Raw genomic sequence first — 27,783 nt, 5'->3', positions numbered from 1 at the left:
GCAAATGGAGTTTAATCCGGATAAATGTGAGGTGATGCATTTTGGCCGGAATAACGTAGGAGGGAGTTACATGATAAAGGGAAAGCCCATAAGGAGTATAGAATCGCAGCGAGACCTGGGGGTGCAAGTGCACAAGTCTTTGAAGGGGGCAGTAAAAGTGGAGAAGGTTGTGAAGAAAGCCTATGGTATGTTAGCCTTTATAGGAAGGGGTATAGAATATAAGAGCTGGAGTCTAATGTTGCAGTTGTATAGAACGTTGGTGAGCCCGTGTTTGGAGTACTGCGTACAGTTCTGGTCGCCTTACTACCGGAAGGATGTGGAGACCCTGAAGAGAGTGCAGAGGAGGTTTACCAGGATGTTGCCTGGTATGGAAGGACTGGGGTATGAGGAAAGATTGAGCAAATTGGGGCTGTTTTCCCTTGAAAGACGGCGACTGAGGGGGGGATCTAATAGAGGTATGTAAGATTATGAAGGGTATAGATAAACAGAGGTAAGCTATTTCCTATGTTAGAGACACACAGTACAAGGGGCCACGGGCTTAAGGTGAGGGGGGAGAGGTGTAACACAGATATTAGAGGGAGGTTTTTCACACAGAGGGTAGTGGGGGTATGGAATGCTCTGCCAAGTAAGGTGGTGGAGGCAGGCACGCTGGAGCTGTTTAAGAGTAACTTAGACAGGCACATGAGTGGGTTGGAGATGGGAGATTGTTTTAAATAAAGTTCATAAACAGTGGGATGACCCTGGTAATGGAAAAGGATATGGGATGATAATAATGTTTTTTCTCTTTTCATTCACAGGTTTTAAGTCGGTCTGCCTTGTTGTCCAACGAGGGGCATACACGCGATGGGTCGTACTTGGGGCTGCTCTTGGTTGTTCGAGATTGGCCTAGTGCTTCACGTCGTTAGCGTGTGCTTAAACTGGACCAGATACTGGGCAAGACGACAGCTCAGTGACTATCACTGTTTGCTGTGCAGATACATGGATTTGGGCCGGTGTCTATGGGAGTTTGCGCATTCTCCCCGTGCTTGCGTGGGTTTTCTCCGGGTGCTCCGGTTTCCTCCCACACCCCAAAGATGTGCTATTAGGCTGATTGGAAGTAATAAAAAATTGTCCCTAAATTAGTTTCCCTCAATGTGGATTGCCATAAAAACAATAGAAAAGGGTCATGGGTGGAGGGGGGGGTACCAGTAATATTAAAATGGCGGCGCGGGCTCGTTGGGCCGAAGGGCCTGTTTTTTGTCCTTTGTTATATCATCTGTTGGTAGCTCTCTCACTTCAGCAAGAAGCTTTTTATTTTCAAAATATTCTTTCACGCAATGTGGAAAATCGCTGGCAAGTCCAGCATTGTGTCACCGATCCCGAATTGCCCTCCAGAGATGGGGGTGCGCTGCCTGTGTAAACTGCTGCTTCAACTACAGAGCACGACTCAGAGTTTTGTAGAACTCCGACAGTGCAGAAGAGTAAGGCTTACATTAACACTGCAATTAAGTCACAATGAAATTCCCCTCGTCGTCAGACTCTGGCGCTTGTTCGGGTCAATGCACCCTAACCAGCACTGCTTTCAGACTGTGGGAGGAAACCCCATGCAAACACAGGGAGAACATTTAGACCCTGCAGTCACCCAAGTCGGGAGTAGAATCCGGGTCCCTGGAGCTGAGAAGCAGCTATGCTACCATGCTGTCCAAGGACTGCTATTCAGCCACTCAAATCTGCACCGACTCTCTGACAGTGCATCTTATCCGTAGCCACCCTATCCCTGGAATCCTGCGCATTGACCTTGCTAATCCCCTGTATTGGGCTACTGTGAAAAGTACGGTTTTTTGCGCACAGAACAGACAAAGCAAACCATTCCTAGATTACAGAGGGGAAAAGGAAAGGAGAGGGTGCAGAATCGAGCACTGCACTTACAGTTGAGGTTCAGAGTGTAAAACAGGGATAAGAGATGGAATTAGAGGGTGTGCTGGGGTCAGCTCACTGTCGCCTCACTCCAGCACCAACCTTTTTTTTTTGAACCCACACATCTTTGGACACCAAGGGGCAATTTAGCATGGCCGACCCACCCATCTTGTCCCCTGGAGGAGAACACCCACACAGACATGGGGAGAATGTGCAAACTCCATCCAAGGCTGGAATCACTGGAACTGTGAGGTAGCAGTGCTAAATCACTGTGCCACTGTACTGCCCACAGGAAGGAGTTAAGATTTTGACCCAGTGAGGGTGAAACACAGGTTTCATATTTCTCAGTGGGGATGGTGTGTGAGGTGGTGGAGAAATGTCAGCTGATGGTGTTTGCACACCCTTGTTCTTCTTGGTAGCAGACTCACGAATTGGGAAGGTTCTCACTTGACAAATTGTTGCAGGACATCTTTTGGTGCCACAAGAGTACAGGGGCTGGAGTGCCAATCAAGTGTGCTACCTGGTCCTGGCTGGTATCAATGTTGCCGCTGCTGCAGCCATCCAGGTAAGTGGAGAGGATTCAATTGCACTCCCGATTTGGGCCTTGTAGATGTAGATAGCAAACAGGCTTTGGAGGAGTCAGGAGGTGAGTTTCTCACCACAGAATTCCCAACCTCTGACTTGATCGTGTGGCCATAGCTGTGGGATTGCTCCCACTTCAGGTTGAGTCCAAACATTAAGGTTGGCATTCCAACGCAGCATTGGGGAGTAAAACCAACAGTACTTGAAAATAGGTGATCTGATCATTCTCACAATCCTGTTTGCCAAAATGTGCTCGGCACAAACCGGCTGCCACATTTCCCACATCACAACCGTGTCAACACTGAAAGTGCTTACTTTGCTCAAGCTAGCCTTGGGATGGCTAGACATGGTGAAGGCACTATACAAACGCAATTCTTCTTCATGTATTTCATGGCTAATCCTTCATACATTGTGCAAATAGCTCAGCGTGCCCCCTCCAGCGATTCCTGTTGGTGCTGGTCCAGCAATAACTCTTCCAGCCACCCATATATCGGCTCGTCACTGATCCCATTCAATTCCGAGATTGGATAAAGGCTCATCTGGACTCGAAACGTCAGCTCTTTTCTCTCCTTCCAGATGCTGCCAGACCTGCTGAGATTTTCCAGCATTTTCTCTTTTGATTTCAGACTCCAGCTTCTGCGCTAACTTGCTTTTATCCAATTTCGAGGTTTGTCCTCTGCTGGGTCAAAGCATTTGGACGGGGCCAACAAGCGAGGGGGAGACAAGCGGCCTTCGCACTGGAAGGGTGTAAATGTTGAGTTCATTAGCGGCCCAGATCTGGCTGTGCTGAGAGTTCCGGCACCATGAGAATATGCCAGCGCTCAGTGCCAGCTCCTGCAGCTGAACAGTGCCTAATTGGATGGGGTATGCTGGGAAGATCACACATCATGTGCGGCACAGAACGATACCAACTGGCTCCCTCAGTCTCTATTTGCGTTCCACAGGCTCCCAGGCTCCAGTTTCACCCAATTCCATTGTCTTCTCATCTCTAACTGCAGTCCACAGTGTCAGCACCTTCAGGGCAAGTGGGGAAAATAGGCAACTGGAAAAGCTCCTCAAATTGTCTCCAGCAATATTCCTTCTCCCACACTGTTCACAGACTGTATCCCTCGGGGATCTCTCTCTCTTGCCAGTTTGGAGACAGAGATGAACGATATCATTGTGGCTTTGGACGCTCTGGAGATTGCGGAAATGCTGGAGAATTGTCCAACATGATGCTACAACTGAAGGCAAAGAACGGGTGTTGTCAACATGGACACTGCATATTCACATGGATGTGAGGGGAATCGTGGTTCAGCTGCTTGACTGAGACACGTCCTCAGAGATTGTGGCACTCCAGGTTCCCACTGATGATGTACTTGAACGTGGCATCTATCTGGAACTGCTCCAAGTTACAAATCAAAGGAAACATGCCAGTCTCAACATTAAATGGGATTAAGCTAGAATGAAGGTGCATCCTCCAATAGGAGCCAACTAGCACTCTCCCAATCCTAGTTTTCCAACTAGAATCCCAGTACTCCCTCAAATTGTAGGACCCAGCTAGAATCCCAACCAATTCTTAGTCCTTGTGTCCAACTAAAATCCCAGCACACGCTCAATCCGAGTATCCAACCAGAATCCCAGCACACTCAATCCGAGTATCCAGCATCCTCTCAAACCTCATATCCAACTCGAATCCCAGCAGACTCTCAACCCTATGAAGGGGAGCTGTTGTTAAAAGCCATTCTTCACCTTCATGTATGTCTCAGTCAGTGCTGGTAAGCTATTGAATTGCAGGGGTAATCACTGCCTGCCCTCGATATGTCACCAGCCATGCTGACATGTTCTGGAATGGAAGCAATTGTAGCTTTCTCCACTGCTGCCTGGTCTCAGTACCTGCTGGAGGCTGCTGAGGGAGGTCCAAAGTTTGGATCTTCCTGTGCACCGCATACATTGGAAAGCACATCAGGGAGTCTTGGGTCACTCAATTCTGTGCCTTCTTCATACGTGCGCAGCTGGCTTGACAGAGGGGAACTAGCTGCCAACTCACTTGCAGATCGCCACCTCCTCAGAGAGAGAAGGTGCTGCCAATACACCGAGGGAAAATGCCAAGCTGCCTCTGATCAGTCAGCTTTCTGGTGAAAGAGCAGCCTGCGGGAGGGGGGGGGGTGGTGAAACATCCACACTTAATCAAACAAGGAGCTAGTTTAATAACAGGAGAGCCCCACAAACCTCTGCGTGGCTTTCCACAGTTCTGTGCATGGATCGGGTGATCTCAAAGCCTTCATAAAACTTTCCCAACTTGACAACCGTGTGGATGCATGAAACGGATTTATTTCAACAAGTTGACCTCCTGTTTTGAGAGAGCTGGTTGGGCCCTGACAACTGGCAAGGGGTCATCAGTCAGGGTTCTAGTCCCTGATTGATGGAAAGTTGGTGGATCTTGTGCCATGACCTCATCTGCTTCAAGTGAGAACCTTCAACTGAGACGGGCAGAGTTGGATTGCTTATCCCAATGAGTGAAGGTGCAGTACACCTCAGCAAGCAGAACAACCTTCAGCGCAGCTCATAGTCCATCACACCCATCAAGGGCAAACAGTGCCAATCAACATGGTGTAATAAATGCTAGCCAAGCCAGGGACACTCACATTTCAAAACTCAACATGAATCTTACAATCCCTACAGTACACAAGGAGGCCATTCAGCCCATCAAGTCTGCACTGACCATCATCCCACCTAGGCCCTATTCCCACAACCCCACATATTTCCCCTGCTAATCCCCAACATCAGGGTCAATTCAACCGAACCCACACATCAGTAAAACCCTAGCTGCATTACAGGGGTATGGTCCCTGGAAGGATAGGGGGGTTTAGTTCAGTCAGGCAGCACGGTCAGTACGGGCTTGGAGGGCCAAAGGGCCTGTTCCTGTGCTGTCATTTTCTTTGTTCTTGTTACAGCCCAGTAGTAGAAACACACAGACACAGACACAGACACAGACACAGACACAGACACAGACACAGACACAGACAGCCTTTGACCAAGTTGGCTCTTCCATGTTATACAAACAGCACCATGGTGTATTCAAACAGACGACAGCTGCTACTCCATCATCGTGTATGAAACGTTGGGAAAAGCCTCCGGAATAAGAAGCAGAATGAGCTTTTGGGGGGGTGACAGCTGAAATGCAGATTGGCTGCCTGATCAAATTGGCCTTGTGAAAGCGAAGGGCAGGGTATTGGAGTGAGTGAAATGATGTTCCCTGCTCCTCCACTGCAGGGCAACTGAAGCCTTCTGTGGAACATGTCTGGAACCTGATCAATCCACTTTTCACCAACTAGGAGCCAACTATACTCAGCCTGAAGGGTTTAAGCTTCAACAAACAGCACAGGAAATCTTACAATTCCTATTGCACAAGGCATCCTCAAAACCACACCAATCAAACCAAGGCACCATAACCTCCTGGCAAACTGTGAAGGAAGTTTCAGTCCATCTGTCCTGGGAGTGTTTGATGGGGGGACAGTGTAGAGGGAGCTTTACTCTGTGTCTAACCCCGTGCTGTACCTGTCCTGGGAGTGTTTGATGGGGGGACAGTGTAGAGGGAGCTTTACTCTGTATCTAACCCCGAACTGTACCTGTCCTGGGAGTGTTTGATGGGGGACAGTGTAGAGGGAGCTTTACTCTGTATCTAACCCCGTGCTGTACCTGTCCTGGGAGTGTTTGATGGGGGGACAGTGTAGAGGGAGCTTTACTCTGTATCCAACCCCGTGCTGTACCTGTCCTGGGAGTGTTTGATGGGGACAGTGTAGAGGGAGCTTTACTCTGTATCTAACCCTGTGCTACATCTGATCAATATATTTTCCAATGGTAAGAACAAATTCCATAAACAGCAAAATTAAAGAGAAAATTTGAATGGATGTGAGTGTTTTTGTTCTCAAACCCTTGGCTTCTGCACCCATTTCTATTATTAATGTCCACCCTCCCATAATGGAAACAGGAAATATTATTTCCCTCGAGGAACTCTGCATGCTGTGTATGATGTTACAGTTCAGAAACCTGACTGGCAGTCTCTGCTTAAGTTCCAAACCTGCTCTCACTGGTTTGAACTATTATTTAGCTGTTTTTATGTCACTCATGCAGCAGGAAGATGCCAAACCAACACGTACACGTTGGCAATGGCTGGACCATCTCATCGCCCTGCCACAAAGACACACTACCGGCCAAGGCAGACACAGCAGGCAAGCCAAGTCATCTGTGAGAAATAAAGACGTGCAGCCTGCCATCTTCCTGCTGCTTGCTGGCCTTACCGACCCACTCGGAGCTCCTTGCCGATCTGATGACAAGTCGCCATCTCTCTTTCAAGAGAAACCCGACCTTTCAGGTCAGGTCTCTGCTCTCGTTCTCATCTGGACTATCCTGGGAGGAAAGTGAACCAACAGCACGTTTCCTCCCTCCTCTCGATTCCTCTGTCTCCAAGACGCCCACAAAATCCTCTCTGATCTCTCCTCAACTTGCTCTTATCTTTCCCCTCAGTCACCCCCTTTCAAAAAGATAGCCCGTGTTCTGCTCACTCTGGAGAGAGCAAACCACAGCTACCCACTTCACGATTGGCTGTACATTAGGATTTTGTGACGGGGGTCCAATGTCTGGTGAGTTGCAGCCAAAAGCAAACAACGGGGCAATGATGAATCACAGAAGCAGCAGAAAGCCCAAAGTTACTACCCTGGAGCAAACGCAGCACCAGGTCCCATCCAGACACGGTAGCACAGTGGTTAGCACTGCTGCTTCACAGCTCCAGAGACCTGGGTTTGATTCCTGGCTCCGGTCACTGTGTGGAGTTTGCACATTCTCCTCGTGCCTGTGTGGGTTTCCTCCGGGTGCTCCGGTTTCCTCCCACAGTCCAAAGATGTGCGGGTTAGGTTGATAGGCCATGCTAAAAATTGCTCCTTAGTGTCCTGGGATGTGTAGGTTCAAGGGATTAGCGAGTAAATACGTAGGGATACGGGGATAGGGCCTGGGTGGGATTGTGGTCGATAGGCCTGTTTCTGCCCTGTAGGGTATCTATGTTCCATGAGACACGCTGGCATTGTTACACAAGTCAGTTGCCAGGAGTATTGGGGGGGGAGAAGGAGAAGGAGAGTTTGACATGATCATCTTCCTGATAATCTTGCTTCTCTGCCGCACATCTCTCAAACCTTTTGATGAGTCATCTCCCATTGTTTTGCAATGTTGACAAACCTTTCATCTGGCTTCAGTCGTTTCCAAACAGCATCATCATCTTTGCCCTCCTATTGCTGCATTGACAGCGCATCTTATGTTCCCATCCCCAAGGCTCTCTCTCCCACACTCTGTTCCTTCCTCGTATCAATAACCTCCTCCTACACTCATCATCTGAAGCCATTCATCCTTTGGGTTGATGATTTCAGTCTGTGCTGAGACCACACACTACATCCTCACAATGCCATGGCTGAATCACGACACCACCCTCTCCCAAACATCCCTCATTTCACAGTCAAGAGTTTCCCCCTTCCCTTTTTCAAACATCGTCAATACCATATATCTCAAACTGTTTCTCATCCAGTGCAGAAACTCATCCAACTTTAGACATATTGAAGGCAAGAAGGCTCAGAGTTGATTCAAAAGCTTCTGCTTCTCCTGAATTCACAAACATTTCAGCCCACAGCATCTCCTCCAATCACAATTTCACTCCTAAAACTCTTTCTCAAGCAGTTTTAAGTTGCTTGCCAAACTTTGGTTCCTTCCTCAGCAGTTTTATAAACAAAAGTTGGATATTTCTCTAAAAAAAATGTGGGTGAAAAATAGGGCCAGAACGTAAATGATACGGCTGCAGTGGTTAGTACTGCCGCCGCCTCATAGCGCCAGGGACTTGGGTTTGATCCCTGACTCGGGTCACTATCTGTGTGGAGTTTGCACATTCTCCTCGTGTCTGTGTGGGTTTCCTCCCACAGGCCAAAGATGTGCTGGTTCGGTTGATTGGCCATGACGAATCAAGCCTAGCGTCAGGGAGACTAGCAGGGTAAATATGTGGGGTTACGGAGATCGGACCTGGGTTGGACTGTGGTGGGTACAGGCTCGATGGGCCAAATGGCCTCTTTCTGCGCTGTGGGATTGTACGATTAAGTGTAAGTATCACTGACAGTGCCACCACAATACTGGCACTGGTTGGCTTGGAGAGAAAAGGGGAGTTGTATTTGCGATTCTGAACTGCAGTGGGACATGCTTGACAGTGCCCACACCTGGCTCTCTGGATACAGAATCAGAAAGGCAGCAAGAAGAAATATTTTGAGACAGCGAGCAAGATCCAAAATACAACCTGCAATGGGTGACGGAAGCAAATTCACTCCCTGTCAAAAAGGGAATTGGGCAAATATGTTAGAAAGGAGGAGGGAAAGTGCAGGGGAGTGGGAGGAATTGGAGAGGGCTGAGTAAGCACTCCTCTTGCTAACAGCAGCAGATGAGAAGAAGTTGCTCACCTTGGTTTTAGTACCAGTGGAAGCACATCCCGGCAACTGCCTCCCTTGCAAGATCTGAAGTCAGGACAGAAATCTCGCCCGTCAGCTATTGGAGGGCCACAAAAAAACAGTTTCTTTTGTTCCAATAGCCGACTTGTGATAGCGCTGGTCTGCTTTGACAGGAAGCAGATGTTTGCTAACTCGGGGGAAACGTACGACCCTGGGCCAGTGTGTGGTCGTGCTATAGGAAGGACATGGCTGTGCTTGCCAACCACCTGCGAGTGTGGGGGTTTCAGCTTATCCTCAATGACAGGAAATGAATATCAGTGCCGGCTCCTGCTTCCAGGAGGAGTGAACGTCACCGCACCCAGCGACTGGTAATATTTGCACTGACATTGCCACAGGTCAGATGGCTGTTCTCACGGCTCACATCCACTTTCAATCCAGTCTAACAGGTAAGAACCTTGAGAGGGGTGTGTGTGTGTGTGTGTGTGTGGGGGGGGGTAGGGGAAAGAGCGAGTGAGCAAGAACGGGACACACACAAAGAGAGGGATCAGCATCCTTCTGGTGCTCAGAAACAGAATGTTGCCGGCATCCGTTGTTCTGGCCTGGTAGAGGTGGCAAGTGGATTCAATGTCACTGCAAGTCATTATCTACACTCAGGCTATTGAGAATGTGTGTGTGGGTGGTACAGTGGATTAGCACTGCTGCCTCACAGTGCTAGGGACCCGGGTTCAATTCCTGGCTTGGGTCATTGTCTGTGAGTTTGCACATTCTCCCCGTGTCTGCGTGGGTTTGCTCCTACAGTCTGAAAGATGGTTAGGGTGCATTGACCCAAACAGGCGCTGGCGTGTGGTGACTGGGGGAATTTCACAGTAACTTCATTGCAGTGTGAATGTAAGCCTTACTTGTGACTAATAAGTAAACTTTATCAGCTTTCTGAAACTGTTGGCTTGGATGAATTCTTCCTGACGAGGTGCAGTCTTACTCTGAGTTCCGCTGAGAAGGTGAGCAGTGTCTCCTGAAGCCCAGTACTGACTAGAGTGCACAGGGTAAGAGTGAGGAAGCAGAAACTCTCCCTCCAACACCCCTCAGTAAGGCTGATCCCAGCTCCAGTCAATTCCCTGTGGGCAAGACACCTCCGGGAATCAGGAAACCCAGCAAGAAAACTGACCACTGTTCCAGGAGGGGATCACACCTGGAATCTGGTTAAACCTTTCAGCTCCCACAGCGTAACCAAGGCACACTGGAAAAAAGAAAACTGTTTGGCTTTCCTTACTGACCCCACTCACAAACGCCCGAGTCTCAGACCTCTCCAGCACCCCATCCAAGAGGTGATCCCAAAACACTGACTTCCTAACAGTGTAGAGGGCCAAAGCAAATCACAGTAGCCCAGTGGTTAGCACTGCTGCTTCAAAGCTTCAGGGACTCAGGTTCGATTCCTGGCTTGGGTCACTGTCTGTGTGGAGATTGCACATTCTCCCCATGTCTGTGTAGGTTTCCTCTGGGTGCTCCAGTTTCCTCCCACAATCCAAAGATGTGCAGGTTAGGTCGATTGGCCATGCTAAAAAATTGTCCCCGAGATGCGTGGGTTAGAGGGATTAGCTGATAATATGTCGGGATGTGGGGATAGGGCTTGGGTGGGATTACAGTCGGTGCAGACTCTATTCTGCGCTGTCGGGTTTCTATGATTCTACGTCCTCGCACACAATTTCCACTGGAGAGTCAGGGGAACAAGAGAGAGTGTTCAGCCCCTCTCGTCCCTGTTCTGAGAGTCAGAGATCAGAGCATGATTTATCTGCTTTGGCTAGCCATGGTCAACCAATCCCAGATTGACAAGGTAGCACCTGCTGCACTTGGTTGGTGAATTCCACCATTCTCACACACTGATAAACTGTTCATATATTCTCTCCAGAGATCGTGCAGTAATGTCCCTTGAACAGCTTTCTCTCTCTACACCTTGACAAGCTCAACTAACTTACCCATTGATCTTTTACATTCTAACGTGAACCAAACGAGTCCACATCATCCTCGTACCTTCATCCTTCTTACCACCTTCACCAGCACATCACCAAACCAAGCCAAGACGACCAACTCTAACTCCAGCTCAACAAGAGCAGCTTCTTCCCTGCTGTTGTCAGACTTCTGCCTAGACCTATCTCGCAATAATTTCATCTTTCTCTAGCTATGACCATAACACTACATTCTGCACCCTCTCCTTTCCTTCTCTACGAGTGGTATACAGTCTGCACAGCGCACAGGAAACAATACTTCTGATTGTAGACTAATACATGTGACAATAATACATCAAATCAAAATCGGATCCCTCGCTTCCTTTGAGCAGTGCCATTCACAATGATAACATTCAGAGAATTCCTTTTATGAATAGCACATGCCAACAGCACAAGGAACACACACGTGTGTCCAATTCTTCCAAACATCAAAGTCCCAGGGTCAGGAAGGTGGTGACCACATCAGGACTTCCTCTTCAATGAAATAAAAATCACTGGCCCTAATAAGCTCCCTTGCCTCTGACTGACTTTGTATTGGTGTGTGAGAGGGAGTGGTGCTTCTGAGGCGTGGAATCGAGGAGATACGTGCGGGGAGAACTGGAAATGATGCTGAGGTTTCAAACACCACATGGTCCGAGAGAAGGTAGGGGTGAAGCTCTCTCAAAGAACTGGCACAGATGTGATGGACCAAATGGACTCCTTCTGTGCGGGACAAGGGAGGAAATGTTTTTGTCCAAAGATGTTTGGAGTTGTGGAATATCAGTACCGATATGCAGGGGACTTTTTTTTTTTACACAGAGGGTGGTGAGGGCCTGGAATGCGCTGCCAAGCAAGGTGGCTGAGGCAGACATGCTGGCATCGTTTAAGACAGATCCAGATAGTCACATGAACAGACTGGGAAGAGAGGGATACAAACGGATGGTCTAGTTAGGAACACACGATCAGCGCAGGCTTGGAGGGCCAAAGGGCCTGCTCCTCTGCTGTATTGTTCTTTGATCAAAGCAATGCAATGGGGTTTCGGGGGGAGGGGGGGGGTGATTACGCAGAGTTTCAGGAACTTTTCTGAGAAAAGAGAAAAACAAAAAGTGAACAATTTGTCCCAGAAACCGAACCAGAAGCTCACCCACCAAACCAAGCCCAGCAGATCAACTCCCAACTCGGGCTGGTCAAACAATCACAAGGCCAAAATCCATCGCACCGCTCTCCAATCCACAAACACCGGGTAGATGATATTCAGTTACCATTCGAGTGCACAGGAAATTATATTCTCTGCTCCAATTATAGAGCAGCAGCCCAATACTGGCAAAGACTCTCTATAATTTCCTCCGGTCCGAAGATTAGATATGAAAAAGTCTACGATCAACTGAAACAGTGTGCACAGAGCACAGGGAAAAACCTCAACCTCCAACAAGCACCAACCTCCGTTTTGAGTTGCAAAGAAGACACACCAGACTCAAAATATTATTTCTTGTTTCCCTTCCTCTCCCTACAGATGCTGCCAAACCTGCTCAAGGTCTACAAGATTAATGAGAGGCACCAACAGGGTGGGGAGTCAGAGGATTTTTTCCCCAGGGTGGAAGTGTCAATCACAAGGGGCCATGGGTTCAAGGCAAGGGGGGTAAGTTGAAGGGAGATGTGAGGTGGAAGTTTTTCACGCAGAGAGTGGTGGGTGCCTGGAACGCGCTGCCAGAGGGTGGTGCTGGAAACAGGCACATCTCTTCGGAACATTTCCGAGGTACTTGCATGGGTACGTGAACGGGGACGGAATAGGGGACACAGACCGAGTACAGGCAGAAGTTCAGTTCAGGCATCACGATCAGCACAGGTTTGGAGGGCCAGAGGGTCTGTCTGTTCCTGTGCTTTACTTGTCTTTGTCCTCGAGTTCCCCGACCATTTGCTGTACAGCTGGACCCATTTCAAGGTTACTGAGGGGCAGCGGCAGAAATCCAACTGGAGGAATGCAAACCGGAGACTTGGTGGGGAATAGACACAGCACAGATCTGGAGTTCACTGAAGGTTCAACGAACGGGAGGTTGCGGTGGAATGATAGCTGAGAAGGAGTGCTGGGTGGGAGGGGTCAAGGGTGTCTTATAATATTTATGAGAGCGCAGTGGGGGAATGACAGCAGAGCTGAAGGGAAGAGGAGGAGACCGTCAACCATCTCAGCAACGTGAGGGTCAAACAGGAAATCGGCACGTTCAGCCAGTTCGGGAGCCTGCAAGCTCAAAGAGATGAGTTAGGGTTGACACAGGATGGTGACTGCTGTCTTGGACGTTGCAGGCTGAGGGACAACCAAAGTATTAGCAAAACACCAGGCCACATCTTCAGCCAATCAGATGAATTGATAACTCAAGTGGGGTTGGGGGGGTGAGGGCAACTGGGAGATGCTTAAAACCAGCCCAACAGAGTGAGGAACCAGGTCCAGCTGGGCTCCAGCACAATGTTTCATTCTTTCATGGGCATCATTGGCTGGCCACCATTTATCATCCATTCCTGTTTGCCCAAGGGCAGCTGAGTCAGCCACATTGCTGTGGCTCTGGAGTCACGTGGAGGCCAGACCAGGTACGGATGGCAGATTTCCTCCCCCAAAGGACACAAGTGAACCAGATGGATTTTTACAGCGATTGACAATGGCGTCACGGTTATCAGGAAATTCTTAATTCCGGATTTTTAAAAAAATTTAATTCAAATTCCACCATCTGCCGTGGCAGGATTCGAAACCTGGTCCCCAGAACATGAGCTGAGTTTCTGGGTTAATTGAGTCTAGTGACGATACCACGAGTTTGTCACCTCCCCTGAATAATGGTGAGCTGGCACCATGTCTGCCATCTCAATTGGTAAAACCATCACAGCGGCTGGCACACTGACAATTTCTCCAATGGGCCAACAATCAGTTGTCAGCAACATGGTCACTTGCTGAGTGACCCTCAGAGGGCAGCTTGTACGTACAGGAGCTAAAGGAAAAGAATATAAAGATGAGGAAGTGCTTTTGCAACTGTACAAGGTATTGGTGATGCGGCACCTGGAGTATTGTGCACAGCTTTGGTCCCCTTATCGGAGGGAAAGGGTAGTGACATTGGAGGCAGTTCAGAGGAGGTTCACTGGATAGATTCCAGAGATGAGGGGTTTGTCCTGTGAAGGGAGGTTGAACAGTTTGGGCCAATACTCTCTGGAATTTTGAAGAATGAGGGGAGATCAGATTGAGATATACAAGATGATAAAAGGTCTGGATGAAGTAGATGTGGAGTGGATGCTTCCTCTCGGAGGACGAGAGGTCATAGTCTGAGGATAGGGGACAGCAAATTTAAAACTGAGTTGGAGGGGAAGCTCCTTCTCCCAAAGGGATGTGAATCTGTGGAATTCACTGCCCCAAAGTGCGGTGGGTGCTGGGACAGTGAGTACGTTTAAGGAAGAGTTGGACAGATTTTCATTGGTAACGGGTTGAGGGGAGAAGGAACATATCAGCCAGGATGAAATGGTGGAATGGACTCCATGGGCCAAATTGCCTCATTCCACTCAGATGTCTAATGAACTGATGAGAAGGGAACAAGTCACACAAAGACAAGTCATGGCCACGTCTCCATACTGTTGGGACTCAAAAGGGTGAACCATAATATTTCACCAGCACACGGAGCATAAAAAGCTTCCAGAACCAGGTTGCTGTGAGGCAGGAGATTCAGTCTGCTGATCTCAGCAGCCAAACCCCTTCTTGTTGTAATATTTACCACACTGTTTGGTAAAAATTACTCACTCATTTCTTTCAAATCAGCAAGAGGGCTAATTGCAGCTGCTGACATCGATGTGTCTGGGGAACTGAATTCCTGCCTGCAGATACACTCTGTTACCCAGTAGGATCCTGCTGTGATTGCATTCAGATTATGCCTGGTTAATTGAGTTTTCCCACACTGTCTCCTTTCCCAGCCCAGCTCAGGTCTCTGCCATCAGGGACTGAATCCCATAGGAGACAGCGCAAGGGAGCAAATGCCTCTCGTGACTGACACTTCATCAAGGTAGCAGCCATTTCCCTGGAGGGAGACAGGGGGGGGAAACGTAGTTAAACTCCTTTTATCTGGTACTTTACCCCTGCACGCCTCCAATGTGGAACAACAGATTCAGATGGTCAGTCCCACCCATCTTCCCTTTCTTTCTCCAGTCCAGGTGCTTTGAAGGGCTTCCAATTTGACCACTGTGCCCAAGCTCTATGTTTTGTTTCTCAACAACTCAGGAAAAAGCCCAAGTGAAAGCAATTCTCTTATATCCAAGGATATCCCTGTCTCAGTAACCTCTCTTATTTCCAGACACTGGCTACAAGGCTTCACATCCCAAGATTGTTTTCATTTTCTTGCCTCTTATTTATTGATGGACTGGCCAGTGCTTTTCTGAAGCCCCAACACTGTCCCACATTACAGGCATCCTTACCCATGTTGGAATCAGAACTTCCAACACTCTATCTCAGCAGCAATGTGGCGAGTATTGCTGCCTCACAGCGCCAGGGAGCCAGGTTATATTCAGGCCTTGGACGGAGTTTGCATGTTGTCCCCATGTCTGCGTGGGTTTCCTCCAGGTGCACTGGTTGCCTCCCAGTCTGAAGGTGTGCAGGTAAGGTGGATTAGCTATGGTAAATGCACGGGGTTACAGAGACAGGGCGGAGGGCCTGGGTGGGATGGCCTTAAGAGTCAATGGGCCGGATTGCCTTGTTCTGAAACGTAGAGATTATATGGTTCTCCAACTCACGGGATCCCAGGACAGTGCCTCAGGCACACTTACCTGCACCCCATAGCAACAGGATTTTAAAATCTAGGTCAGGAACACAACCTCATCAAATAGTTTAGAGCGGCAGGGCAGCACAGAGGCAGTGGTTAGCACGACTATCTCTCAGCAGCAGGGCCTTGGGTCCAATTGCAGCTTCAGGTGATCACCCTTCTCCCCTTGTCTGCATGGGTTTCCTCCCACACTCCAAAGACAGTGGATTGGCCACGCTAAATCGACCTGTTGAGTTAGGGGACGAGCTAAAATATATATGGGGTGATGGAGATCGGGTCTGGGTGGGATTGTTGTCGGTGCAGAGTCGATGGGCCAAATGGCCTCCTGCACTATAGGATTCTGAGGTCATCCTCTTCTTTATAACCTTTGCTGAAATATTGCATTGAGTGCCTCAGCTTCTGGGATTTGTTCAAGTTGAGTTTCTAACTACCAGTTTATTCACCGAGAACTAAATCACCTCCCAAAGGTTTACAAAAAAGAAAAATGGGTGCAGAGAGAGAGAAATGACTACTTACCACTGTGGCTCACAGTCTTGCGAGGCAACGTATTCCAGTCGCTGGCCTGCGCGAGCTGCACTAGCGTCACCATCAGGAAGTTGAAGACGAGAAAGCCACCAGCCATCGCTCCTGTCCCTTCGTAGAACACACTCACGTCTTCCTCTTCGTTCGAGGCCTCTGACTGCCACTAAATCTTCAACTTTCTCGCTGCCACTGCAAGGGTTATTGAGCAATGTCAGTTCTGGGTGACAAACAGGCACTTAAAAACACAAGAACAAATGGTTAAGAGAAAGGCCAACTCTTGGTCAGTCAGTCAGTCACATTACAGTTAGATAGTGTGGCCTCATGCCCAACCAACCAAAGCCTGCTCCCCACATCCCACCAAGATACAATACCCTCTGAGCTGCAAAGAGGAAATACAACCACAATTGAATACAACGGTTGCCATTTGGCCCTCGTCTCGAGTTTGCAAGGAAACACAAGAGCCGGGGACTTATTGAAAAGCTTCGTACAGGAACCAGCAGGCAAGGCTGACACATATCCTATTGCCTTGTGAAAACTACTGCTGATCCTGTTTCCATCAACCCTTCAGCAACGGAGTCCAAATAATAATTGAAATTCTTTCATTCTCTCAACATTTCTTCAGCCAATTAAGTTGGGTTATCAGATTGATAACCTCTTGCCAGCGTGAACATTTATAATCCCCCTCCCCAGCCACTAGGTCAAATCTCTCAATTATGTTAAACATCTCGATCAAATCTCACTCTGAGTAATTACAGATTGTCTCTTACTCAAGAAGGTACCAGGGATTTGTAATTTCAGTCAAGTGGAGAGAAATTATTCTCCTTTCAAATGGAAGAACAATTTGGAAAAGTGGAGGGTGAGCTTCTGTTTCCAAAAAATCTGCCTTTGAATTGAAAGCCAGACAAAGTTGCATGAACCTGGAGGAGTAAACAATTCTGATCTCCACACTGTCAGGAGGATGGAGATGCACTGGAGGAAGTGCAGATTGTCGCAAGGGTGACAGAACTGGGAGTAGAGGCTGGGACCCTGAAGAGAAAAGCACGTTCATGTCAACTGGGAACATCTACCTTCAGAGAGAGAGAGAAAGTGCCCCTTCAGTGAAAAGGAACTGGATAAGTTTATCAAAGCCGATGAGGCTAGTTCAGGTGTGCTACAAGTGCAGATGGGCCAACTGCATTCGTCTACCCTGAACCTCATCTCCCACCGGAAGGTATTTGTGAGGTGTTACATGTACAAACCATGACTCTCACAGATCTCACTCCCTTTGCTTCTAGAAACTCATGGCGCAAAGTAAAATTCACTGGACAATTGTTACATCATGTGCAGAGCACCAAAACAGGCCATTCAGCCCAACAGGTCTGTGCCAGCATTCACACTCCACACAAGCTTCCTGCCCCCAACTTCATCTGACGCTGTTCCTCGGATTCCTTTCTCACTCTTTGCTTCCACTCAAACCCCTCCCCCCACCCCCCCACATCTTAAATGCATCAAGGATGCTTCTTGCAATTGCTTTCACCCTCCCCACATCTGAAATAGAACAGAGGAATGCTGAAAGACTGCAGCTCTGGCAGCAATCTGTGGCAGAGAGACAGAGAGAAAGAGTTAACGCTGCAACTCGAAATGGGAACCTTGTTCAGAACCCAACGTTTGGTGGTTTACGATTTCCAAGAATCTTCCAGTGGGAACCACAGAATGATTGCACCATTAAGTATTATGACTGACAACTCCAAAACTCTCATCCAGCGTTGCCAGGCATGTCCATCACTTTGCACAAGTGCTCAGAGGCCATCGATTCATTCACTTACCCAACTGGACCTGCGTGGCTGAGAGGCACCCCAGGTGATGATGCTAGTTACCAAAGCCTAAACATTGACCAGTGGTGTAATACTCTGCAAGACAGTTCACACAGAGAGATGCGTGCCCTGGTAACAACCAAGCACAGTCTGTGTCACTGTTAACCTCCAACTGCAAGTTCAGCAATCACAAATCCCAGCCCAGCACTCGCATCCACAGCAATGAGATCATTGCACCATGCGTCATTGACATTACGATGAGTAGCACACCCAGGGGAGTCTCACCCTCTCATCACCCTGCACATCCAGGCAGATCTGATCACAGCCCGTTCCCTCGTCGCCATGGCGTAATGCGGGGAGATTCGATCCCAATTACATCATGGCAACATTTGTGACAGGGAACCAGCAATTTCTCCAGCGCTCAGCCAGGTACATCAGCACGAGGATTTCTAAATTCTAAAATAAAATTCACAAGCCACCGAGCAATTATTATATCACATGTAGAGCACAAAGCAGGCCATTCAGCCCAACTGGTCTGTGCCAGCATTCAAGCCTCCTGCCATTCCTTTGATTGGTTTCTCACTCCCTCCCCGTCAAACGCATCCAGGTTATTTCTTCCTTCTCAGTTGAAACACAAAGAGACTTGGCTGTCATTCTCCAAGACTCAAGGTTAACGTGCAGGTTCAGTCAGCAGTTAGGAAGGCAAATGCAATGTGAGCATTCATGTCACGAGGACTAGAATACCAGGGCAGGGATGTACTGCTGAGGCTGTATGAGGTTCTGCTCAGACCACATTTGGAGTATTGTGAGCAGATTTGGGCTCTGTATCTAAGGAATGATGTGTTGGCCTTGGAAAGGGTCCAGAGGAGCTTCACAAGAATGATCCCTGGAATCAAGAGCTTGTCGCATCAGGAATGATTGGAGACTCTTGTCGCAGTTTAGAAGGATTGGGGAGGGATTCTTATTCAAACTTACAGGATACAACAAGGCTTGGATAGAGTGACTAGGAGGAAAAACTAGAACCCAAGGACACAACTTCAGGCTAAAGGGACGATCTTTTAAAACAGAGATGAGGAGGAATTTCTTCAGCCAGAGAGTGGGGAATCTGTGGAACTCTTTGCTGCAGAAGGCTGTGGAGGCCGGGTCATTGAGTGTCTTTAAGGCAGAGATAGATAGGTTCTTGATTGATAAGGGGATCAGGGGTTATGGGGCAAAGGCAGGAGAATGGGAATGAGGATGAGAAAAATATCACTGTAATTGAATAGCAGAGCAGATTTGATGGGCCAAATGGTCTACTTCTTCTCCAATGTCTTATGGTTCCACATTCTCACCCTCACCGGGTCAAAAATGCTCCTCTCAAATTCCCCAGTGGATTTCTGATGGATGAGCTGATGATGTCCACTTGTGGTCCTCCTACTTGCATTTTCCCTCACCTTCTCAAACAAGGCAGTAAAATGCCCATGTGAAAGCAGTCCCTTTCAAACCAATCATCAAATGGGTCAGTGTCACACAAACCCATACAGCGCAGGGAAGAAAAGAGTCACATAGCCACGCATGCTTCACCTTGCACAAAAAGAAAATCCGACCCAAACTGTCCCACAAATTTCTCAAGTCCCTTCCAAAAGTCACGTTTCAGTTTGCTTCCAATAGCTTTCAGGCAGGGCATCATCGCACAGAGAGATCTCCCATAGCTCAATGCATCAGTCACCTTCCACCTGCATCCATTCATAGATAAAGAAAGGAAAGAGAGAGTCTGAAGCTAAACTAACTCAAAATATAAAAAACAATAGTAGAAGTTTTTACAAAAACATAAAGAGGAGACTGGCTAGAGTGAATGTTGGACGAGAGGAGGGGATTTAGCGGTGGGAGATGAGGAAATGGCTGAGGCTTTAAATAAGTTTTTTGCCTCGGTCTTCACAGAGGAGGACACAAATAGCTTGCCAAAGATTAAAGATAGAAGGATGGTAGGAGATGAGGTCCTTAATGCAATTACTGTCACTAGAGAGGTAGTGCTTGATAGACCAAAGGGACTGAGGGTGGACAAGTCCCCAGGACCGGATGGAATGCATCCCATGGTTCTGAAGGAAACGGCAGAGGTGATAGTGGATGCCTTAGTAATTATTTATCAAAATACGCTGGATTCCAGGGAAGTGCCGGAAGATTGGATAACAGCTAATGTTACGCCGCTGTTTAAAAAAGGTAGCAGGCAAAAGGCAGGGAATCATAGGCCGGTTAGTTTAACGTCTGTCATTGGAAAAATGCTAGAAGAAATAGCGAGACATCGAGAAAAGAATGGTTTGATCGAGCAGATGCAGCACAGATTCGTTAAGGGGAAGTCGTGTTTGACGAATTTATTGGATTTCTATGAGGATGTGACATGTGCGGTAGGCAGAGGGGAACCGGTAGATGTGGTGTTTTTAGATTTCCAAAAGGCATTCGATAAGGTGACTCACAAAAGGTTGCTGCAAAAGGTTAGGGTGCAAGGAGTTGGGGGTAAGGTGTTAGCGTGGATAGAAGACTGGTTGTCTAATAGGAGGCAGAGAGTTGGTATCAATGGGTGCTATTCTGGTTGGCAGTTGCTGACTAGTGGAGTGCCGCAGGGATCGGTACTGGGGCCTCAACTACTTACCATTTACATAGATGATCTGGAGGAGGGAGCTGAGTGTAGGGTGACGAAATTTGCTGATGACACGAAGGTGAGTGGAAAAGCAAATTGTGCGGAGGGTGTGGAAAGCAGAGTGAATGGGCGAGGACCTGGCAGATGGAGTATAATGTTAGCAAGTGTGAGGTTATCCACTTTGGCAGAAATAATAGTAGGAGGGATTACTATTTAAAGGGTGAAAAGCTGCAGCGTGCTACAGTGCAGAGGGACCTGGGGGTCCTTGTGCATGAGTCGCAAAAACCCAGTCTGCAGGTGATCAAGAAGGCGAATGGTATGCTGGCCTTTATAGCGAGGGGGATAGAATAGAAAAGCAGGGAGGTCTTGCTACAACTGTACAGGGCACTGGTGAGACTGCAGCTGGAGTACTGTGTGCAGTTTTGGTCGCCGCACTTGCGGAAGGATATTTTGGCCTTGGAGGGAGTGCAGAGGAGGTTCACTAGGCTGATACCGGAGATGAGGGGGTTAGCTGAAGGAGAGATTGAATAGACTGGGTCTGTACGCGTTGGAGTTTAGAAGGCTGAGGGGGGATCTTATAGAGACGTATAAGATAATGAAGGGGCTAGATAGGGTAGAGATTCTTCCCGCTGAGAAAGGACAGCAGGACTAGAGGGCACAGCCTCAACATAACGGGGAGGGGCAGTTTAGATCGGAGTTGAGGAGGAACTTCTTCACTCAAAGGGTGGTGAATCTCTGGAATTCTCTGCCCATTGATGTGGTGGAGGCTACCTCACTAAATATATTTAAGTCACGGGTAGATAGGTGTTTGACAGACAAGGGAATGAAGGGTTATGGGGAGAGAGCGGGAAAGTGGAACTGATCCACTTCAGATCAGCCATGATCTTATTGAATGGCGGGGCAGGCTCAAAGGGCTAGATGGCCTACTCCTGCTCCTAATTCTTATGCTCTTATGTTCTGTAACCAACTCGTCTGCTGATCGAAAATTGTTCCCTACTTAGTCTATCAAAATCTTGCAGAATAATTCTGAATGTCAACATTGTGGTTTGAGAGAGAGAGAGAGAGAACAATCCCAGTGTAATAATTAGTCCTCGGGGGGAGGCAGGGTATATGTATCAGAAGGGTCACGTTATCCAGTTGTGCAATGGAAGATGGGTAATGGGATCTTTGGGCAAAGCACGTGCTTTTACAACCAGATTGACACACAGCCCAGAATGAGATCATAGATTGTGGCACCCTGGATAGAGCCATAAATCAGTGGCTGTTTGTTAGCGAACCGGTTGTCACCAATTATTGCATTTACTACACCCAGCTTGTCACATGGCTCCACGTTCAGGGCTGGTACCATTGCTGCAACCCCTCTCCATGGCCTCAAGCTACTTCCTGAAGAGCAGCCTCCAAGAGTGAACACAATACCCCAGCTGGCGGCACTGGCTTTGGACAGGAAATGTAGCACACAGCACAATCTCTCTTGTTTTCGCAGGTTCACAGATAGGAGAGATTGTCAACCTGCAGTCCATTCTCGCCTCAAATCAACAAGCAAGTTCTTCACAGACAGCTGGCCACTCTCGGGACCTGACCATCATTCTCCCCTGAGTATTACTTGTGACTATCTGACCACGCTGGCCTTTTGGTTAACAAACAAGTTGAGAAGCAGAAGAGGGCATGCTGGAAAATCTGAGCAGGTCAGGCAGCGTCTGTAAGGAGTCTCCAAATGACCCTTCGTCACAGCTGACCACCTTTTTCTCTCCTTACAGATGGTGCCAGGCCTGCTGAGATTCTCCAGCATTCTCTCTTTTGGTTTCTGATTCCAGCATCTGCACTAATTTGCTTTTAGATCCAAAAAGCAGCAGCCACTGGTCCCCCCCACCCACTCAATCCTCAAAACTAACTTGACGATCACTCTCTAAATCCTAAGAGCAGTGACTTAGCGACGTGGCCTCTCTCTCTCTCGCCAAGTGAATGACACAGGGAAATGACTTGGTGGCTTCATGTTAAATACTCTGTGGCCAAGAAAATCATTCCGATTGGCAACATCCCAGCTCAACTGTTTAACTTTTTCAAAAAAAAAGAGTTAGTTCACAAGATTTGGGCATCACTGACTGGGCCAGCGTTTCTTGCCAACACTTAACTGCCCCTCGGTGGTGGTGAGCTGCCATCTTAAACCACTTTCGGACCTGTATCGTTACACCCAGAGTGCTGGAACGAGTTCCAGGATTTTAACGCAGCCACAATAAGACAACAGCACTTAGATATCTAAGACAGGGATGGTGAGTGGTGGTCCCAGGTATCTGCTGCTCTTGCCTTTCTAGACGGTAGCAGTCCCGAGATTGAAAGGTGCTGCAAGGATCCTTGGGGAGTCGCTACAGTACATCTTGTACATGGTACACACTGCCACCGCACTGTGCCAATGGTAGAGGGAAGCAGTGCCAATCGAGCAGGCTTTGCCCTGTATGAACCCGTGCCTCGTGCATGCTGTTCTCAGTGTAACATTCATGCTGGCATAGCCTCGCTGGGCCGAATGGCCTGCTTCTCCGCTGTCCATGCCGTGTAAGCTGGCTGTGACACATCCCTCCTCAAGACCAGATGTCCCCCGAGACCGGACAAGCGTCACAGCCACATCCAGGACTGCGGGAACTGCGTCCTTATCTAAATCACGACAAGTTGAGATTTAATCACTGGGAACAAACAGGACACCACATTTGATGACTTCAGAAAATCTCATTTCAGCTGTCCCACAGGATGTGCCTGCTTTGTTCTTTATTTTATGAGTGCAATCATTCAAGTTTGAAAAACACAAAACCAAAACCAGCATCAGTACTTTTATTTATAAAAAAAAGTTTGCTAGCCTCAGCATCTCCTCAACCAACTGATTCATTCTGTTGTTTCATTCCAGATCATCGCATGCCCTTCAACTCATATCTGTGCCGGCTAAGCGTGGGAGCAGGGAGTTCAGCAACTGATGAGGGGTGGCATGCTGGTGCTGTGGTTAGTGCCAGGGACCTGGGTTCGATTCCCGGCCTCGGAGCTTGCGCGTTCTCCGGTTTCCTCCCACACTCCAAAGATGTGTGTGGGTAGGTCGATTGGCCGTGCTGAACCGACCCGAGGGTCAGGGGGATGAGCAGGGTAACAGAAACAGGGTCTGGGTGGGAACTGTGGTTAGTACAGGCTCGTTAGGCTGAATGGCCTCCTTCTGTACTGTAGGGATTCGAAGATATTTGGACTTGTGGTTTTTGTGTCTTCAACTCTAGCCTTTTACTCATCCCCACTTTTCCTCGGCTGCACAGTTGGCAGTCTGAGAGGCCCGAACATCTGGATTTCTTCACTGACCCTCCCCTTGTCTGCTCTCTCTCCTCTTTTCAGTCATTTCTGATGAGTGACCTGAGCTACTATCTCCTTCAGTCAGTCTCCAGTCTTGTTGGAGAAGCACCCTGGGATGTTATACTTGGCTGACAATGCAATGCAAATGCAAATTAAACCTACTCTCAGCCGCTCTCAAGGTAAGCTGATGATGCTTCAAGTTAGGACAGAGAAGTTAAAAGTAAAGTTTATTTATTGTCACAAGTAGGCTTACAGTAACACTGCAATGAAGTGACTGTGAAAGTCCCCTAGTTGTCACTCTCTGGCAATCGAGGACACAGAGGGAGAATGTTAACATCTAACCAGCACGTCTTTCAGACTGTGGGAAGAAACCAGAGCACCCGGAGGAAACCCACACAAACACGGGGAGAAGGTGCAGACTCCGCACAGACAGTGACCCAAACCAGGAATCGAACCCGGGTCCCCGGCGCAGAGGTAGCAGTGCTAACCACTGTGCTGCCCCGATAGTTTATCATCAACAGCACCCTCTCCTAGGATCGCACACTTGACAGTTCCAGGACTGGCCAACCTTAATTCAGGCTTGGAGCCTCATTTTCCAGCCCCCTCCTTTCTGCTTCCCATTTCCTGTCCTCCCCAGTGCCCTGGTTCCTCAGACAAAGACACCGCTGAATTACAGCTTTCAGCAATTAAGAAGCCAGTCAGTTGTAATTAAAGAACAAGGGACTCCATTCAGTCTGCTGTCCCACCCATCAAATCCACTTCACGTTCTCCGTTATACCTGGCTTCTCTTCTGTGCCTGCTACATTTCATTACCCCAGCCAGAATATTGATACAAAAGATCAATAAAAATAGAAATCATAATTTAACCCAGAATTAAAGGCAGCTTATTATTGACAGATCTTCAATAATGTCAGCTCAGGCATTCTTATACATATTCTTCACAGGCAGAGCACCAAATTATCCCTAGTGCAGCATCCAGTTCAGTCTCAGATCACATGGCAACAATGATGTAAAAAACCAGTGGACAAGGGAGCAAAAATTACAACCCAGTAATGCTATTGCGCTGATATTGAAAGGGGCTGTGCTGTACCTGTCCTGGGAGTGTTTGATGGGGACAGTGTAGAGGGAGCTTTACTCTGTATCTAACCCCGTGCTGTACCTGTCCTGGGAGTGTTTGATGGGGGGACAGTGTAGAGGGAGCTTTACTCTGTATCTAACCCCGTGCTGTACCTGTCCTGGGAGTGTTTGATGGGGGGGACAGTGTAGAGGGAGCTTTACTCTGTATCTAACCCCGTGTTGTACCTGTCCTGGGAGTGTTTGATGGGGGGGACAGTGTAGAGGGAGCTTTACTCTGTATCTAACCCCGTGCTGTACCTGTCCTGGGAGTGTTTGATGGGGACAGTGTAGAGGGAGCTTTACTCTGTATCTAACCCCGTGCTGTACCTGTCCTGGGAGTGTTTGATGGGGGGACAGTGTAGAGGGAGCTTTACTCTGTATCTAACCCCGTGCTGTACCTGTCCTGGGAGTGTTTGATGGGGGGACAGTGTAGAGGGAGCTTTACTCTGTATCTAACCCCGTGCTGTACCTGTCCTGGGAGTGTTTGATGGGGGGGACAGTGTAGAGGGAGCTTTACTCTGTATCTAACCCCGTGCTGTACCTGTCCTGGGAGTGTTTGATGGGGGGGACAGTGTGGAGGGAGCTTTACTCTGTATCTAACCCCGTGCTGTACCTGTCCTGGGAGTGTTTGATGGGGGGGACAGTGTGGAGGGAGCTTTACTCTGTATCTAACCCCGTGCTGTACCTGTCCTGGGAGTGTTTGATGGGGACAGTGTAGAGGGAGCTTTACTCTGTATCTAACCCCGTGCTGTACCTGTCCTGGGAGTGTTTGATGGGGACAGTGTAGAGGGAGCTTTACTCTGTATCTAACCCCGTGCTGTACCTGTCCTGGGAGTGTTTGATGGGGGACAGTGTAGAGGGAGCTTTACTCTGTATCTAACCCCGTGCTGTACCTGTCCTGGGAGTGTTTGATGGGGGACAGTGTAGAGGGAGCTTTACTCTGTATCTAACCCCGTGCTGTACCTGTCCTGGGAGTGTTTGATGGGGGACAGTGTAGAGGGAGCTTTACTCTGTATCTGACCCCGTGCTGTCCGTGTCCTGGGAGTGTTTGATGCGGGACAGTGTAGAGGGAGCTTTACTCTGTATCTAACCCCGTGCTGTACCTGTCCTGGGAGTGTTTGATGGGGGACAGTGTAGAGGGAGCTTTACTCCATTTAATCTGGGGTGAAGTTGGCCGAGATGGATTGTGTGCACCACACTTTTCAACATGCAGTTGTTGATCACTTTGCTCATTAAGATGAAAGGTGTTAAAGGAAGGAATTACTCGTAATTAACTAGGCATGTTCCAGTGGTACAAATTGGTCACATGCAGGGCTCCCCAACAGTTACTGGTGTGGTGCTGAGTGTACACATTATCACTAGTCCCTGTTTTATGCTCGAGGGATCACCATGCAGCAAATTGCTCAGTATCTCAACTCAGCAATTCCCAGTTCAGGGCCAGTGAACTATTTCACACGCTTTGACACTGCCCACAAAGGGATTAACTAGTTGATCTGATTGGAGAGACACACACTCTGCACAACCAGACCATTAACCCCAAGCAAGTAGAAAGCTCTACACAACGTGACCACCCCTCCAGCTTGCCTCAGCACCACTAATCTACCTCCATAAACTCATGATCAGCCCTGCACGTCTTGGACAAGACGGCCAAAGCCAAGAACAATGGTGTAGCTTGTCCCCTGCTTTCTGCTGAAGTGCCCAATTGAAGAATTACCGAAAATCATAGAAAACCCACAGTACAGAAAGAGGCCATTCGGCCCATCGAGTCTGCACTGACCACAATTCCACCCAGGCCCTACCCCATATCCTTACAAATTTGACCCACTAACTAACCCCTCTAACCTAAGCACGTCAGGACACTGAGGGGCAATTTTAGCATAGCCAATCAACCTAACCCGCACATCTTTGGACTGTGGGATGAAACCGGAGCACCTGGAGAAAACCCATGCAGACACGAGGAGAACGTGCAGGCTCCACACTGACAGTGACCCGAGCCGGGAATCGAACCCAGATCCCTGGAGCCGTGAAGCAGCAGTGCTAACCACTGTGCTACCATGCCTCCCACTGCAACGATAGGCAAGATCCCCAATACCAGAAGCTTTGACCTTCACACAAAACATGAGCAGTGACTCTGCTCCCTCCCCCAGAGGCTGAATGCTTGACCAACACTCTTGCGTCTGGCATTGCACACAAGGATATTCACCAACTGGAAAACAACAGGAAAGATCAGGAACAGGACAGCAGCCACGCGTGATGTCGACAGTTGCTTTCCATATTTCGCAACGAACTCACTGACCCAACCAGCAGGCATCTTTGGAGGGCTTCAGGCATTGAAGTCAAAGCCACACTTACCACAACATAACCAGGTTATGTGTGTATGTGCGGATGTGATTTACTATCAGATGACAGGACACCAAGCTCAGGCTCCTGTAGGACTTGTTGCTTCAGACAAGCCTGTATTTCTTGTATCACAGGACGTGCTAGTCAGTGAACAGAATGCATCGTAAACTGGATGCTGCCTGACCGGCTGAGCATTTCTTATTTTTAATGAAAGATTTTCAGAAGCAAGATTCTGATGTCAGATTGTGACAGCAAACGATTTATTGCTCTCATACAAAGTGCTTCTCAATTCATACTCCATCACAGAATTTGGGGTGGAACAGTGATTAGCATTGCTGCCTCACAGCACCAGGGGCCCGGGTTCAACTCCCG

General features: G+C 48.5%; 1 protein-coding gene across 2 annotated transcripts in view; it reads right to left on the bottom strand.

Annotated features, from left to right (window-relative positions):
- Positions 1-27,783, bottom strand: part of sema4c (sema domain, immunoglobulin domain (Ig), transmembrane domain (TM) and short cytoplasmic domain, (semaphorin) 4C) — a 102,149-nt gene that overhangs the window by 63,454 nt on the left and 10,912 nt on the right. For both annotated transcript variants that reach the window (XM_080216823.1, XM_080216824.1), the window contains exon 2: positions 16,219-16,413. In XM_080216823.1, coding sequence (XP_080072949.1) covers positions 16,219-16,324 — 106 coding nt within the window. In that variant the 5' untranslated portion in view covers positions 16,325-16,413. The remainder of the gene's footprint in view (positions 1-16,218; positions 16,414-27,783) is intronic.

This window comes from Carcharhinus amblyrhynchos, chromosome 34, assembly GCF_965287045.1.
Source record: "Carcharhinus amblyrhynchos chromosome 34, sCarAmb.v2.hapA, whole genome shotgun sequence".
Classification (NCBI taxonomy): Eukaryota; Metazoa; Chordata; class Chondrichthyes; order Carcharhiniformes; family Carcharhinidae; genus Carcharhinus; species Carcharhinus amblyrhynchos.
This window is presented reverse-complemented; position numbering and strand designations above follow the sequence as displayed.